We start from the raw sequence: 18,547 nt of genomic DNA on the forward strand, positions 1-18,547 counted from the left end.
TGAATAAAACTGGGGCAGTTTCAGTATCTGCCCTGGAGTCAGGAGGACCTGAGTTCAAATCTGGCCTGAGACATTTAACACAAAAACTAGCCATGTGACTTTGGGCAAGTCACTTAATCCCAACTGCCCTACCTTCCCCCCTCCAAAATTTAAAAAAAAAAAAAAGAAAAAAAAAAAGAAAAATGAACAAAATGACCACACCTTTTGAATCAATGACCCCATTGCTAGGCATGTATCTGATGAGGAGGTCAATGATAAAAAGAATCTCTATGTACACCAATACATTTATATCAGAACCTTATGAGGAAGCAAAGAATTAGAAACAGTAACCAAACCCCATCCCCACAACATGGCAATTAATTGGAAATTGGCTAAACAAGTTATGCTATATAAAGTGGATTAGTACTGTGCTCTAAGAAAAGATGAATATGATGAATACAGATAACCAGAGACAGAACTTAAGATCTTATGCAAAGAAGTGAATACAAAGGAAAACAATATATTACAACACCATAAAACTAAAGAACCACAACAATCAAAAGTAAATGCTGTGAAATTATAATGACCAAACTTTGTGCCAAAGAAAAGCTATCAAAAGGCACTTTCCCACTTTGGTTACAGGTGTGAAATGCTGCATTTAACACCATACTTTTCAATGTGTTGATTGGTTTGGTTTGCCTTTTTTTAAATTCTTTATTATAAGAGATGGCTCCCTGGAAAGGGGAGGGAAAAAATTTAAATTGGAAAAATATAAGTGATGTGAAAAAAAGATATCTACAATTAAAAAAAAGAGATATCTACACAATCTTTAAAAAAGATATCTACCACAATTTCTTAACAACAGGCATTATTTTGTTCTTATATTTGTGTATCTAGAACCATCATGATTCTGCACACATTGCAAATGCTTAAGAAATGCTTTTTAAAATATTCTGAATAAAGAAAAGGTCCACTTACACCAAAATATTCATATCAGCACCTTTTCTAGTAAAAAGAACTAGAAACATGAGAGATGTATATCCATGAAGGAATAAGCAAACAAATAACTGAACATGACTGTGAAAAGAATATTACATTAATCAAATGTAGGAAATAGTAATATGAATAACACATGGGAAAATGCAGGTGAAGTAAAAACTTCAAATGAAAAACTTCAAAAAACATTTTAACCTAGGTCTATGGTTTAAATGGTGCAGAGAACTCTCAGTGAGGGAACTCAATCTATCAATGCAAATGTACAACACCCAGTCTTCTAGTCTTTATGGGGACTGAAAAGTGACTTGCCCAGGGTCAGAAAGCCAAGATAAGTTAAGAGGCAGAGAGATTAGGCCCAGGCTTTCCTTAAATACACTCTTTCTCTAATCTCCCATTATCTGGGGGAAGGAGAAGAATCCCTCTGAATGGCATACCCATAAAAATTATCTAGGATGCAGAAATACCACTTCTAGGGCTATATGCCAAAAGAGATCATAAAAATGGGAAAAGGACCCACATGTACAAAAATATTTATAACAGCTCTTTTTGTGGTGGCCAAGAATTGGAAATTGAGAGGATGCCCACCAGCTGGAGAATGATTGAACAAGTTGTGGTATAGGAATGTAATGGAATGCTATTGTGCTATAAGAAATGAGAGCAGGTGAACCTAAGAAAAACCTGAAAAGACTTATGCTGAAGAAAGTGAGCAAATTCATTGTACAAAGTAACAACCATACTGTTCAATGACTAACTTTGATAAACTTGGGCCCTTTTCAGCAATGCAAAGACCTAAAACAACTCCAAAAGACTCATTATGGAAAATGCTATCCACATCCAGAGAAAGAAACATGGAGTCTGAAAGCTAATCAAAGTCTACTATTTGCTCTCTATTTTTTTTCCGACTAATGTGAAAATATGCTTAATAAGAATGTATATATAGAGCCTATATTGGATTGCATGCTGTCTTGGGAAGGGGGAAGGAGGTAGGGAGGGAAGTGGAGAAAATTTAAAATACATAGAAGTGGATGTTGAAAACTAAAGATAGATTAATTTATTTTTAAAAAATTTTTTAAAAATTATTTCGGTACAGACACAACACTAGTGCATGGATGTCTGTAAAAAAATAGAAAATTGCTGCTCAAAATTGTCCAAGTGAGGAAATCTGACAATATGGAATTCTTTTTACAAAAAGGAAGACTAGAGAAGACAGGGGGCGGAGCCAAGATGGCGGAGTAGAAGCACGACCCTCCGGCTTCCACCCTCCCCAATCCATGTAAAAAGGGGACTCTAAACAAACTTTGGAGCTGCAGAACCCACAAAATTACACAGAGAAGCTAACCTCCCACCGAGGACACCCCGGCAGGCCGGCAGGAATCAGCCAGCACAGCGCTCTGGGAGCAGAGCCCAGCACCACGCAGAGGCTTTAGCCCCAGGGCGGGCCTGACCAGCTGCCAGCCAGAGGGACTCCAGATCAGCAGCAGCTGTGGCCGTTTCCAGATTTATCAATACATAGATGCAAAGGACAAGGTGAGAGGCCAGTGCAGTCTGGACTTTGGGATCCAGTAAGTGGGAGTGCGTGGCTTTTACCCCCAGGGTGAGAAACCGCTGAGACGCCAGCACAGCCAGCCAGCACCACGTGGCGGCTTCAGCTCCTGGCCTGCATAGTGTAGGGGGACCAAGCACCAGTCTGAGGAGTAATCGCTCTTGCTTTAACCTGCTTGGATCTGGATTGCAGTCTAGGGTGAAGGTCCTGGGGTGTGTGTCCAGCTTGCCAGAGCGAGTGGAGACCTCAGAGAGGGCACCCATCTAATACCTCTGGCAGCTGAGAAAACCCAGCGTTTGGGACGAAAACTCCCCTGTCTGGTGGCAGAGTCCTACTGTGGCAAAAAGCCCAAAAGTCAAATCATTGAGTGGCAAAATGAGCAGGCAAAGGAAACAAAGCAGACAGAAGATTCCAACATTACACTCCTATTTTGGGGATAAGAAGGAGCAAGGCATGGAACAGGAGGAAAACAGTGAAGTCAGTACTCCTGCACCAAAAGCTTCAAAGGAAAATACAAGCTGGCTACAGGCCATAGAGGACCTTAAGAAGCAGATAAGAGAAGTGGAGGAAAAATTGGGAAGAGAAATGAGAACAATGCAAGAAAATTATGAAATGAGAGTCAACAGCCTGACTGAAGAAAATAATACCTTAAAAAACAGACTGACTCAAATGGCAAAGGAGGCTCAAAAAGGCAATGAGGAGAAGAATGGCTTAAAAAGTCGAATTTGCCAGATGGAAAAAGAATCTCAAAAGCTCACTGAGGAGAATCATTGCTTCAGAATTAGATTGGAGCAAATGGAAGCTAATGACTTTATGAGAAATCAAGATGCTGTTAAACAGATCCAAACAAATGAAAGAATAGAAGGCAATGTGAAATATCTCATGGGAAAAACCACTGACCTGGAAAATAGATCCAGGAGAGATAATTTAAAAATTATTGGACTGCCTGAGAGCCATGACCAAAGTAAGAGCCTGGAAAGCATCCTCCAGGAAGTTCTCAAAGAAAACTGCCCTGATGTTTTAGAACCAGAGGGCAAAACAGGTTGAAAGAATCCACCGATCACCTGCTGAAAAAGATCCCAAAAAGAAAACTCCTAGGAATATTATAGCCAGGTTCTGGAATTCCCAGATTAAGGAGAGAATATTACAAGCAGCCAGGAAGAAACAATTTGAATACTGTGGACACACAATCAGGATAACCCAGGATCTGGCAGCTTCTACACTTGAGGGATCGAAGGGCCTGGAATGTGATATTCCGGAGGTCAAGGGAGCTGGGATTAAAACCAAGAGTCACCTACCCAGCAAAACTGAGTACCATGTTTCAGGGGAAAATATGGTCATTCAGTGGAATACAGGACTTTCAAGCATTCTTGCTGAAAAAACCAGAGTTGAATAGAAAATTTGACATTCAGATACAAGAAGCAAGAGAAGCATGAGAAGGTAAACAGGGAAAAGAAATCATAAGGAACTTATCAAAGTTGAACACTATTTTTTTATTTAAAGCAATCGGGGCTGAGTGGCTTGCTCGGGGTTGCACGGCCAGTTGTTGTTTCTGGGTGCGGTGCTGAGTGTCTGGAACCGGATTTGATCCGGGTCGTCCTGGCACTGGGGCCGGTGCTCTTGCTTGCTGAGCCACCTGGCCAAAGTTGAACTATTAACATTCCTACATGGAAAAACAATAATTGTAACTTATGAAACTTTTCTCAGTAGTTGAAGGGATTAGAAATATATGTATATATATATGTATATATATATATGTGTGTGTGTGTGTGTGTATGTATATATATATATGTCTTTATGTGAGGGTATGCGGGCATATGAATACATATGTGAATGTGTGTATATACGTTTACAGGTATACATAGATAGAGGGCATGGGACCAATTTAACAGGAAGGGATGATACTTAAAAGGTGAAATTAAGAGGTGAGAGGAATATAATGAGAGGAGATGGGGAGAGACAGAGTGGGGCAAACTATCTCATACAGAAGAGGCAAGGGAAAATGGTTACAATGGAGGGGAAGAATAGAAAGGCAAAAGGGAATGGGTCAGCCTTATTCCTATTGAATCTGGCTTGAGGAGGGAGGGAAATACACACTAAATAGGGGATCTCACCCTCCAGGAGAATAGGGGGGAAGGGGATGTGAGGGGGGATGATGGAAGGGAGGGCAGGCTGGGGGAGGAGGGAATGAATCTAGAATTGAAAGTTTTAAAATCAAATATTCAAATATATATATGTGTGTGTGTATATGTGTACGTATATATATATATATATATACTATTATTAATACCATCTTACATGTTATTAAGAAAAAAAAGATATACAGGCACTGAGGCATAGAGATCCACTGCAAAAGTTGAAACGGGTATGGGAGAAAATATGGGAGAGAACAGATTGGAGGTGGGGATATCCTGTGGGACTGCTGTTTTGGGGGGATGGGTGGGGGAAAAACGGGGAGAAAATTTGTAACTCAAAATCTGGCGGAAACGAATGATGTAAATTAGAAGTTAATAAAGCATTAAAAAAAATTTAAAAAAAAATTAAAAAAAAAGGAAGACTAGAAGGCTGGAAATGTGGATAAGATGATGCACCTCTGTCGATGTGATGACCTGGAAGAAAGTTTTAGTCTCTTCTCTTCATGAACTGTCGTCAGTAAAATAAAGCATTATTCTTTACCTGATGGAGGCTGTGCATATTACTGGAAGTGGAAGATCTTAGCCCAACAAATGTAAGAATGGAAACAAAATTCAGATCATCCACTTTAGACAGCATATATTAGCTCATCTGTATAATTATTTTAAAATAGGAAAAGTCTTTTTACAAAAAGATCTCTAGCATATGTAGCAATTTTAATCAACATTAAATAGTAATTAATTCACTAGATTTAGGTAATTGTTGCAAATCTTTAATCTTTTATTATGATCTCATCTGGTCATAGGAAAATGCTCTTTTTTAACCATGAAAGGAAAACTGATTAAAAGATCCAAAATATTTGATCCCGATCCAGTTATTGGTACAAGATATCTACAATCTCATATAAGTACATAGTTTTGTTAAGATTCAGTATTTAACTTTATTTTATTATAATTTCCATTTGCTTTTTGCCTTGAATAAAATAATATTTACATACAATTTAAATTTACACAAGTTATTTAGATTGACTTTGTACCGAACTATGGTAAAAACAAACATCACATAACACACACACTAAAAATTATTTTTTATACCTCTGGGGCTTCTTCCTAAGAAAACAGAAAACCCTGTAAAAAAGGATCCCTGTCTTAAGTTACTATTCTTGGAAAAAGAACAAGTATCTAGAAAGTTGTGTCTCATAAACAGAGTTTGCTCAGTGATCCTCATTTAACTTATGTTGGCTACATGCAGAAAAGCCTATTTTAGATAGAAATGGAATATAGGGCTGAATGGGATGATATCCCTTTTTAAAAAAAATCAGTTCTTTAGTGAAAAAAAAAAGTATTAGAATACCTCAGAGGAGTGATTTATATTAGTTTCTGAGAAAAGGACTAGAAACATTTGTGGAAGAAGGCTGTGTAACTACAAAAGTACAAAAAGGTTATGGAGGGGACTGCAAGTAGATTTACTTTGCTAAGGTAGGGCAATTTATATAATGATGAAATGAGAAATAGATTGATGAGAGAGAAGCTACAAATTGGTGAATGGCCTCAAAAACAAGGAAAACATTCTACAAATGATACTGTAAATAGAAGTAATTGGCAGCTATATAGACTTTTGGTATGCTGAAAAATGGGAGCTGAGGAAGATTTTTCAAGGATAAATTGGCCCGTTGAGATAGGAAACCACTTGGGCTTTCTCAATAAGTCAGGGGTAGATAAGATGGCAGCTATAGAAACTATCTGGATCATTGATTGGCATTCCCTAAGATGAGTGGGAATAAAAAACATAAATCAGTGTAGCATCATACCAGTAAATGTAGAGGTAGAGAAAAAGGGTTACTTACCTGCAAAGGACTAGTTGTTAGGACCTTCAGGGACTACCCTAAATCTGAGAATTCTATTATCTGAAGTTCCTATGGCTTCATATTCAGAGAGCCTATAAAAGGGACTTACAAAGCTTTCCTTTAGATTCCAATAATGTTGAAGAGCACATCATTTGCCACGAGGTAAAAATAAATTAAAAAGTTTATGTGGATTCAGTGAAGTATTTATTTTCATTCACCCTAAGGGCTATAAGTTATAAAGATACTCAATGGCATCTATGTTACTGAAAGGTTAAAACTATGCTACTTTAATATTAGCTGCTCCTAATCTAATCACATTTAGAAATCACTTTTTACTAAGTAAATAAAGAAAAATGACATTTAAGTGAAGCTGGATTTCTATGAAGATTGGTAAAAAAAAATCTCTGCTGGTTCTGGCTTCTTTTGTACAAGATCTGGAAAATCAGTTCTCTTCTTTGTGTTTCCAATTTATCTATCTGTCTTCCTTGCACTGAGGGCACTTTGGTTAATTTACTACTTGAATCTGGGTTTTGGATTTTTTTTAAAATGAAAGTTTTGTTTTAATAATCAAGAACTATCCTTTTCATATTTATTAAGGCAGAGATTACTGTGAAAAATTAAATTTAAAACAAAGCCAGGCAACTTGCATAATGAATAAACTATGATAAACACCTTTCTTCTGTAAAGTTTTTGATCTATATGTAGATAAATATTTAAATATTTTTAACCATGATATTACAATAGACTATGATAATAATCACTTAAAGAAAATTAGTCTTGCATTTTTTTTCTTTTAATTCAAAGGCAATAGGCAATGCATTACATGCTAGCAGGAAAAGAAAAAGACCAAGGTGAATTTAGAGGATGTTATGATTTTACTTTTGCTGCCCTCCAGGGGTTAAATTAATTTCCTTTTTTTAAAAAGAGGAATTTAAGAAAACAAAGAGTAAAACTATTTTTATCATGATTTTGAACTTTGTGTATTAAAAAGAAAACTGACCAGTCAGCCTCATAGAAATGATAGAATCTGCTCTCTTTAACCAAAATTTTAAAGTGTATACCTTTATATTCTAAGCCTAATCATATATTTACTAAGTTATTATGTTAAGAATAATTTACAACTTATAAATATGTAGGTTTACTCAAGAGAAATTTGTTTAAAATAGAGTTTGCCATAAAATTTGGACTAAAAATAGTTTTCGTTATAATGTTCAAAGTTTTTCAAAGTAATATGATTTCTAAAACACAAGAAACAATGTGAGGGCATTTGTTTGACCTCTAAAATTCTATGATGATAAATATTACAGTTCACAGACCCAGGAAAAAGTGAATTCAAAGACTAACCAGATTAACCCTGTATGTTAAAATGTTGCTACAAAGAATTAAAGTCAGTAAGACAAAGAAATCCAAATGATCATTAAATGTCCACAAAAACTGTTATCTATATTTTGAAAAACATGCTTATGAAATAAAGAGAATTTCATTTCAATTCATGTTTTAAATAGCTTTGTTTAAGTATGCTTAATGTGGTTAGTATGCTGGCATTTTAAACCAAAGCAAAACAATACTTCCACTAACGTACTTGATTACCAATTTGGTTTCAAAGAGAATCCAAATTTTACCAGTATAATACTAATATAATAGGAAATGTTTCAATACAGTCAAACATCAAATAACATACAGAGGGAAAAACGATTAATTCCTCATGTCATGGACACAGAATTTTTCAAGTTTAAGAAATCCGTATCAACCAGAAAAGTCAAAATCTGTACTCTATGAATACAAGTGATGCAAAGTATTTAAATCTTTCATGCAGTACAGACAGATTTCAATGGCACAGCTGTCATTATATAGAAGAAAACTAACATTAAAATAACTATAACAAATTGCACCCTAAAATACTCAGCTTTTTCTTTATATTTTTCAAGAATGAAATAGGAGTTTCAAAGGGCTGCAAACATTAATGCATTACACATAGTATGTTATAAGCTATTAAAAAAAAAAAGAAAAAAGAAAAGCTCAAACATTCTGCCAGGCAGAAATGCAAAACAATTTGAAATCTAGCACTGATCCTTCAACTCATGGAACATTTATCAAACTCCTTAATATTTAGCAACATTTAGAGAATTATTATAAAGAAATCCTCTCAAATATAGTAGTTTACTTTTGTCTTATAACAAATGACTAAAATTTCTGAAATAAGAAGTGTAAATTTTCTTAAGGATCAGTACAAGTTTCTTGGATAAAAGGGTATTGGTAGATAAGCTTTAAATAGAATTATGCCAAATGCACTGTAAACCTAGTATACTGTAGGTCCCCATAGATAAAGATGATAGAGAAGGTTGCTAATAGAACAAATATAACTTATGCAAAATTTGCTTTATCATGGTAGTAACTAAACTTATGAATTTTAACAATTACCTCACAAGCAAGATTGGTTATACTACAAATTAAATCATACCTAATTGCATGTAAAGATGAAAATAAATTTTCATTATATACATTTTCTGGCTGAATTCAAATGGAGAAATAATTTCTTGGGACATTTAACAATCATACTACTAGATATTTTACATGTGCAATCATAAATTTAATTAGAATATTTAAAATATTTTCCAATATTGTGTTAAATATTAAAAAACAAAGTCTATTTTTGACTAATGATTATCACAATTATACTATCATATGGTAACTATATTTTTTTGCTAGACAAGTTTAATACATGGACATTTATACTTGCTAAAGTATTTTTAGGAAATAGCAGTTATTAATCACTGTTAATTCTTCTATGAAGATTTACCATTTTCTCACACAAGTAGTTCACATCAAGAACTATATAATAAAACAATTAGTTAAATGTAATATAGAACAATGTTTATAACAAGTAGATGGACCTACAGTAATAGTTAGTGCTGCAAAAGCTAATGATGTCATAAAGCAAAGGAGGAAAGGTGTGAATACCATGCAGTTTTACTTAACTCACCTGACAGAGGTGTATAACCATTCTCTAGGAGCAGAGATGCATGCACAAAAGTAAGAATATGATTGCAAGTAACAGACTTTCACAAAATAAAAATATAACACTGAACTTCAAAATGAAGAATGGACACCATGATGAGATTACAAAACTGAAAACATTTTTAGGCGTCTCACCTCTCGTTTTGCAAGTAGCACATTTGGAACAATATGTGGTAGGCAACGCCCCAGCATTAACATGACACTTTTTTCACTGTCTGCAATCCGAGATACCTAAAAACCCAGTAATTCATTTAGTTAGAAATGAGAATACGAAATACAATTTTTCTATATCTATTTTCTTGTTCTTTGAAATAAATTATGTACTAATGCTGACATATCCAATTCAAAAATGCATCTGTTCAATAGTACAAGCATTCTGCATAAGCAAAAATAACACGTTATCAGTTCCCCTCAGTAATTTTTAAAGAACAAAATTCAAAAGATTTGAGAAATGTTTATTTAAAACTATAAATGTTTACTGAATCAAATGAATGAGTTATACTTGAAATACAGACTTATAGACTTAAAAGGAAATAGCTCTTACTGGAGAATAGCTACTTAAAACAAAAACAATGAAACAGTCTATTTTAGAAGAAAAGTAACAAAGACACCTAATGGAACAGTTATAAAGGAAAAGAATGTTACCTCTGATCCCAAACGACTATCTGCTGACATCCGACAAAAAGATAATAGCGCCTGGTGGAAAGCAGGAGATAATTTCCTAGAATAACAGTGCATGATAACAACAATAAAAAAATGATCAAGGGGTTTAAACACTGGAATTTATAGAGAAAATATACTGATACCACTTAGATCTTTATGCTTTGGGGTTTGGAAAAGAGGCATAAAGTAGATAGTTATCAACCTCACACAATTAGTAAATTAGTGCTAGCTTAAATTTCTACTTTAAATATGAGCAAATATCCTAATAAAAGATTTAAGTGGAAACTGATAGGATGGCTAGTTTGGCACAGTAGTGATGTCTCTCAGGCCTAATTATTAGTTGTTAGTGTGGATGAGTCTGAAATGACTGTCAATAAGGTCTTCCAATTCAGAATGGCCTTAACAGGTTGGCCCTTAAAGTAATGAGACCGAATGATAGATTAGGAGTTTAGAACCAAAGAAGACAGCACTAGGGCATTGTAGGTGGTGGAAGAACATGGCAAATGATAAAAGAATTAAACAGATAGCACAAAGAGTAGAGAATTATAGGCTTTGGAGAGTAAAACATTTTCTTATGAAATGAAGCTTAAGGGGAGGCTAGGTGGCACAGTGAATAGAGCAATGGCCCTTGGAGTCAGGAAGACCTGAGTTCAATCTGGCTGCAGACACAAGGTCACATTTACTAGCCGTGTGACCTTGGGCAAGTCACTTAACCCCAAATGCCCTGTCCTCTCCCCTCCAAAAAGCAAAAAAAAAAAAAAAAAGCTTGAATGAACGTGTCTATGTGTGTTTGTATATATTATATATATAACATATATCATATATCTATTACTGTACTCCTTAAATACGAACTTATTTCATGTTAAAAGAGAAAACACGTTACATATATATTTTCTTATGTAAAAAATGTTAGCCTAGGTGGCAAAGTGAATAGAGCACTGGCCTTGGAGTCAGGAGGACCTGAGTTCAAATCCGGCCTCAGACACTTAACACAAAAAAATAGCCATGTGACCTTGGGCAAGTTGCTTAACCCCAATTGCCCCCTCCAAAAAGCAAAAAAAAAGTGATACTATTTGGGGCGGCTAGGTGGTGCAGCGAGTAAAGTGCCGGGCCCGAAGTCTGAAGGACCTGAGTTTGGTTCCAGACTCAGACACTTAACACCCACACAAAAAAAACTAGCTGTGTAACCTTGGGCAAGTTACTTAACCACAATTGCCTTCTAAAAGGCAAAAAAAAAAAAGTTAGCCTTTTATATAATTTACAAAGTAGCTGCAGTTCTATATGTTTCTAACAATTAGTACAGGCTCTTTTACTTGTATGCACTTTGAACATTATACCTGAAACCATACTTTATTTCAGCTAACCCTAAAAGCAACCAAAAAAAAAAATCTTCAAACAAAAACTTCAGCAACTGCTTAATTAGCAAGTAGTTTATACAGTTACAGTACACTCTGAAAAATTATTTTAAGGAATATAATCATCTTTCTATGGTAAATAAAACAAAACAATATTATCTATAAAAATCTTACAGAAGAAACCTTAAACTCTTAAACGTATCCTTAAGGGTAATAAGTACTACATAGTTAAAAGAGTGAGTCTAATTACTAAGTAGCTTTCATTCTACATATTACATTTTAGTATGAAATACTAAAAAAATTCTACATTTTATTAAGTTGCAGGGAACCCTTTTGAATGCATATTGGTACTACTTGGCCACTTTCCTGGATGCAACCTATTTCCCAGTTAGATGGAAGATGATCAGGGTAGTTGTACCTTCTTGCTCTTAAAATCAGCTTTTTGAGGGGTATGGTGCCTTGTAAATATTCCACATACAAATGTCAAAAGAATGAATATTCTGCAGTACTCACTTGATTTACTTAATTTAGCAGCAGTTGCCAGCTTTATCTCAATTATATTTTGGGTTTACCTTCTGTTGAAGGCCATTCCCATTCCCTTTCCCCTAGCTGCCAGTATCTTCCCGTCTTGCATGCACCTAGTAATTTGCTCTTTGAGGGAAGGTGCTCTTTCTATATTTTTTTTTGTCAGCATAGTACCTGGCACATAGTAAGGGTTTAATAAAAGCCTGCTGATTGACCAAAGAATGTTTAGAAAGTGAAGAATGAGTACAGGGGTAGTACCTGTCACAAAATCAACATATTAATGACTATAATTTCAAAACTTTTAAAAGGGATTTTTTGGGGGCGGCATAGAGCACCGGCCCTGGAGTCAGGAGGACCCGAGTTCAAATTCAGCCTCAGACACTTAACACTTATTAGCCATGTGACCTTGGGCAAGTTACTTAACCCCAATTGCCCTGCCTTCCTCCCTCCAAAAAAAAAAAAAAGTATTAAAAAAATGCTATACAAAAAGAATTACCATAGAAATGAAAGCATGATAAATCATTCTTTTTTTTCCCCCAGTGGTCAGGGAAATAATTTTTTTCTCTACTGAGATTCAGCTTATAAAGGTTTATGAAATTGAAAGCATATACTTATAGTTAAGAAGAGAAATTTTCTTGAATTTCATTTTATATTATGAAGCTTGGTGATGCAAAGTAACAAAGAGGCACCATGCAAAAGTAGTTTGATGACCAAATACTTTTATATTATTAACATGATATTTACTAATATAATTCAATAGTGTTTATTTTATCTTTTTTTTTTTTTTAAAGCAATTGGGGTTAAGTAACTTGCTCAAGGTTACACGGCCAGTTATTATTTCTGAGTGTGGTGCTGAGTATCTGAGCCCGGATTTGATCCAGGTCATCCCGACACTGGAGCCGGTGTTCTTACTCGCTAAGCCACCTGGCTGCCCCTAAGCAATTGGGGTTAAGTAACTTGCTCAAGGTTACACGGCCAGGTGTTTCTGGGTGGGTGCTAAGTGTCTGAGCCTGGGATTTGATCTCCAGGTCTTCTCAACACTGGAGCCAATACTCTTACTTGCTGTGCTACCTGGCCGCCCCGTGTTTATTTTATCTTAATCGATTCAACAAGTATTTATCAAATGACTACTGTATGTCTAGCACTGTGCTCTATAAAGGACCTGTAACAGACACACAGTCTCTCTCTCTCTCTCAATGGCTTGCTATCTGAAATAAGACCAGATGTAAAAACTTAAACTCTTTTAAAAGATTATGAAGTCACAAAATATAACTGAAACAATCACTTTAAGCAATAATTTTCACACTAACCTATTTGGTTTATCAAAGTGCACTGTGTCTTTATTTGATGGAGAATAAGAAGGCATTTTCTCCCTTTCTTTTCTTGGGAGAGAATTTGAGTCATTCAGTTTAGGAGTCCGGGCATCTGTTTCATCTGATACTGAAAGATTAATATCCTTAGTTTGACCCTTATCTGAATTCTTCATATCTAAGTATTGTTCACTGTCTTCAGAAATTCTGTGAGGGAATTGGTCCAAAGAAGGATGGCCTGTGTCACGAACAGTGGGGAAGGAAAAATTCTCATTTTTGAGGATATCCATTTCACTACAAGAGAAAAAGAAATTTCCAGAGGCAAATTTACTCTACTAAACTTTGGCAAAGTTAAAAAACCTTTAAAAAATAACATGGAAAGAAGCTCTTGATTAAGTAAGGTTATGCCACATACATACTTTATTTACTTTAGTTATAACTACATACTTTAGTTATACTATAACTGATGAAAAATGAAGAGAAAGTCATCTTATTTCCTAGCAAAGTAAGTACTGATCAGTTCCTTTAATTCCAATTATGATGAAGAATATATTCAATAATACTCAATTCAATAATATTCAATAATAAATTAAAAAATTTCAAAAATTAAATTTTGGCTACTATGATGAAATCTACTCCCAACTCTTATGACACCCAGAGTTCAATGAAAACAGCATACATACCTCTCTAGTCTTCTGATTTGTTCCATCAAAGACCACTTTTCATTATTTAATAAACTAATTTTATCTTCTAGTTTCTGTACTATCAAGCAATTCTAGAACCAATAAAGAGAAAAGCAGATTATAGTCATTCTGTAGCTATATAGACATTTTATGTGAAGACAGAACTACATTGCTGATGTACCTTACCTCAATAGGCTGTGGGGTTTCAAATGAAGGAAGGTTGCCTAACACTGGGGTAAGAGCCTCTAACTCATCCTCTTCTACTCCACTTGCCACGTCTACAACATCTTTCACAGTTACTTGATGGTTTCCAAAGTCACGGTAGAGTTGTAACAAATCTGGGGGTTTTGGAATGTTCAATCCTACATCATCCCACAATTCAAAATCCTTGAAAAGGGTCGAAAAGAGAACAGTTATATGACACATTTTCCACTGTACGTAAGATTTATTTTAACTCACCATACAATTACTTTTGCTGTAGAACAGAATTATATAAGCTTATATACAAGTAATGTTTTACATGTATTTTGATTCTTCCACTACACTCAAACAATTCTAAACAACTAACAGGTATTCAATAAATTATTGTCAACTGAGGGACAACTAAAGCAGGCTGATCCAAGGTCTAAGTGAATATGTGTGTGTGTGTGTGTGTGTGTATTTAACTTAAAAAAAAAAAGGAACTCATTTAGGATAAGGACTTTGAATTCATTGTTAAAAGGAATGTACTTGAATATCCTTATTTAGATTAAACTGAATCACAGGATTTAGAGTTGAAAGGTACCTAATCCTATACCCTTCCTCATATTAATGAGGAAGCCTACGGCCCAGAAAAGGTAAGTAACTTTCCAAAAGACTCATGGACAGTAACTGGCAGGGGCCAGGACTTAACTCATCTGAATCCAAATATCAGGCTCTTTTCACCACACAGCTTTCCCCTATTTATTATGTAAACATCTGGCATCAATTCCACTATTAACTCTAACTGACCATTGATAGGTGGTGTTGCAGCTCCAAAAAGTTACATATTAAGGATTTTGATTGGAAATTTTTTGTGTCAAAATTTTGTCAGAAATTTTTTGCTGATTTAGAAAAACAAAAATACCATTCTGGAAAAGTAATTAATGCATTCAGGAGGCACTCAGAGAAAAAAGTTGCTTATTTATCTATTCTATTTATGTGGTACAATAGTAAAGTTATCAGGCTGGCTGTTTAATAAATATGCCAGAATTTATATACAAAAGTGTTGGTTTTGCCTAAACAGTACACAATTTGAAAGGCCTTACATTTAATAACGAACATACTGCTAAAATATTTTTCTAACTACCATTACAGCTGGTGTACATGCCCTTGTATGTCTTTAATGAGGACTAATCTTTATTCTCTAAGGGAAACATCTGATTTGGGGGAAAAGCCAAAATAAATTTAGGTTACATTTGGTTCTAGTGAAATTAAATAAAAGTTTGGGTCAGAAATAAAATGTAACTGTAAAGTAATAAGATAGGTTTACTTGCTTTGTAAGTAATTACAAAACAGAAGTTCAAAAGAAAAAAAAAATAATTACAGCAGTATTCATGAAATAAGCAATACAGATTTCCAAAGTCTGACTCCAAAGGACAGCAATTCTTTTAATGTATTAGTACTGTTGTATTTTTACTTTGCAAAAAGACCTTACATCTAGTGGATCAAACCATTATTCCCAAGAATTCTTTAACTTGTGGAAGTCTGTTTTCTTAATACTATTCTGAGACACACTTTGAATAAAAGGTAACGAAGGGAATACCTATACCCCCCCCAAAAAAAAAGTTCTAATGAAGCTTTCTTCATTTAAAGAAAAGCTAGCTAAATGTGCTTGAAAATTGAAGTTGTGACTTAAATAACATCCAGGCTGACTTTACAAACAAGTAGTCTAGTATGATTCTAGTGGATTTACAATTCAAAATTAAAAACGATCACAATAAAAACTGAAATAAAAGCATGTCAACCAAGTTTGGATAGAAACATATCCCATTATTTAAGTACTACTCTACTTTACATTAATCAAAGCTGAATGATAATTACAGTGATTAAAACTAGTTAGGAGTTAAAAGTAATAAAGACTACCTTGGTCATAAAATGTTCAGCCCAAGAAATGATACAATTTTTAAGATGACCTGCATTATCTTCAAGGTTCTATATAATCTTTGGTGGTAAACATATTTAATCCTATACTTTTAAAGTATGACTGAGCCTCTGGTAAACATGTATTTTATACCAATAGTGCAACTACTATCTAAGTGACAGACTGTTGTGTTAATATAGTAGAGGATAAAATCAATATTGTGGCTAGTGGTAAAAAGGTTAGAAATATTTGCCCACTGAATGAACACAAAATTGTAAAATGTTAAAAAGTACAATATTAAAATACAGAAAAATTATGATGAAATTATTGTTGACTATTTTCCAAAATAGATCATACATAGTGGGCTGCCTGAATGGTTTTATGGCATTCCCAGAATATTTCTCCTATAATCAATATTTTCCCCGTTTCTTGTTTTGTTGGTTGGTTATCTGAAACATGATTAACCTGTCATGTAATTCTATAGAACATTTATATTACATTGCACAGTGTCTTGACATAAAAGATTCTCAAACTGTCAGGTTAAACTGCTAAATAACTTGCAGATATTTTAATAAGATACAATTTTGTGAAATGTTATATAAGGTGAAATGTATTATCATGATAAACTTCAGGGAAGTATCATACCAAAAGAGCCATGAGATTATTTAATGGTTTTTGTAGAACAAACAGCCTTGACTTAAGGTAATAGCCAAAAGATTTGTTTATAAAATACATGATGTTTACCTTTCTAAAGAGGATCAAAGATAAAACTGATCCTGTTAGGCTTTTAGCCTGCAGTTCCAATGAGTTAAAGATATTCTAAAGATCATGCCACTATGTCACCTCTTCCCAGCTTATATGGATTTTGTCCTGTCAATCAAGAGACTCTTAAATCTCTTGGATCCCATTCAAGGTCTAAAAAATTGTCATCCTCATTTTAATGTAAACTCTTAAAAAATCCCAATCTGATATTAACTGTTAGATATTCAAGTATATGGTCTGGGTAGCCAATTTAAAAGCAACGATGATAAAAACAAAATAACATAAACTGGAACTCTATAAGCACCAACCTTTCAGGCTAAGCTATCAGCTATATTCTTCTCTTAAGGTAAACAGGCAAGCATCATATGTTCACATGGATCTTATGCATGGCATGCTTCTCATTTTGTCAAATATTCCTCTCTCAGAGGAAAAATATTCAGTTTGAGAGGTTAAAAAAAAGGAAAAGGAAAAAAGGAACATATGCCCTTCCTATGTGCCTGATGAAAAGTGGGGAATAATAATTTCTAGGGAGTTTCTGAGAGCCAATTGAAACAGAAATAATGAAGTCTTAAATATTACATAGAATCAAAATATTAGCTAGCATTTACCTAATATATCATCTCTCCTTTTAGCTTCTAAAAAGGACTATCTTAAAAATACCAGGAGAATATTTGAAAATTTCTCTATGAGAAGAAACTCCCCATAACCTACTTTAGTAAGTCACTTTCAGGGATACTTATGGACAAAAGCAAGCAACAAATATATATTTTCAGGCTGCTCTATAAAGCGCATTTACTTCTTCTATCCACAGGACAGAAAAGTAGAACACAACTGATCATTATCTTCAGTGCGATACCAATGATTTAATGTACCAACTCCGGGATTACGAAGTCTGGATAAAAGAAGGCCAACACTTTTAATGCTTTTCCTTATAGGTATAACTTTATTATAACCTGTTCATCATTTGAAGAGCTCTCCTTTGAATGTTCTCTAAGTTCTTCACAATTCTTCTTTATGCCAGAATGGTAGTTCCTGAGTCCAAAGTGGAGCAAAAACAGGGCTTTAGGTGCCACTTCTCACCCTTCTTCCCCCAATATATCTTAAAGAGATAATCTCACAGGTAGTCTGCCAATATTATTCTAGGATGGCCCAGCTCAGTTGTGAACCTACTGTAGAGGTCCAGACTCAGGCTAGCCTTAGTTTACTACAGAGCCTTGAGTAAACCCCTTTGGACAGGACTGGCCCTAGGGTTTAGGCCTTCCAAGTTAGGTGAAAAGGAGAAAATTCTGGGAGGTCCTGGAATACAAGTTAATTCCAGAACAAGTTCAGATTCTTAGAACAGAAACTAAGCATGAAATGTGTGCCAGGCTTTCTGTCTAAAAAATATTCGGAAGATTACAGTAGCCCCTGGGACACATATACAACTATTCCTTAGAGATTCTGTGAAGATTTTTTTCCCCATTTTCTATTAAGCTATAATGCCACCGGGATTCAAGGATTAATACATATTCATAGAAGAAGGTAGTGATCCAACACAGTTGATGCTGATACCTTTGCTTATATGATTCACAACAAAAATGATTAATTTTAAGAAAAACTCTTTGTCCCCGCAGGGTAAGTCTGACAGTAGTAT

General features: G+C 34.6%; 1 protein-coding gene across 2 annotated transcripts in view; it reads right to left on the bottom strand.

Moving 5' to 3' along the window:
* The window catches only part of RELCH (RAB11 binding and LisH domain, coiled-coil and HEAT repeat containing), a 139,613-nt gene that overhangs the window by 70,097 nt on the left and 50,969 nt on the right, over positions 1-18,547 (bottom strand). For both annotated transcript variants that reach the window (XM_069100247.1, XM_069100248.1), the window contains exons 6-10: positions 14,238-14,438; positions 14,052-14,143; positions 13,369-13,662; positions 10,161-10,236; positions 9,651-9,746 (exon numbers count right to left, since the gene is read on the bottom strand). In XM_069100247.1, coding sequence (XP_068956348.1) covers positions 9,651-9,746; positions 10,161-10,236; positions 13,369-13,662; positions 14,052-14,143; positions 14,238-14,438 — 759 coding nt within the window. The remainder of the gene's footprint in view (positions 1-9,650; positions 9,747-10,160; positions 10,237-13,368; positions 13,663-14,051; positions 14,144-14,237; positions 14,439-18,547) is intronic.

Source organism: Petaurus breviceps, unplaced genomic scaffold, assembly GCF_028583685.1.
Source record: "Petaurus breviceps papuanus isolate PSGF00001 unplaced genomic scaffold, PetGlider_PUasm1.0 38, whole genome shotgun sequence".
Classification (NCBI taxonomy): Eukaryota; Metazoa; Chordata; class Mammalia; order Diprotodontia; family Petauridae; genus Petaurus; species Petaurus breviceps.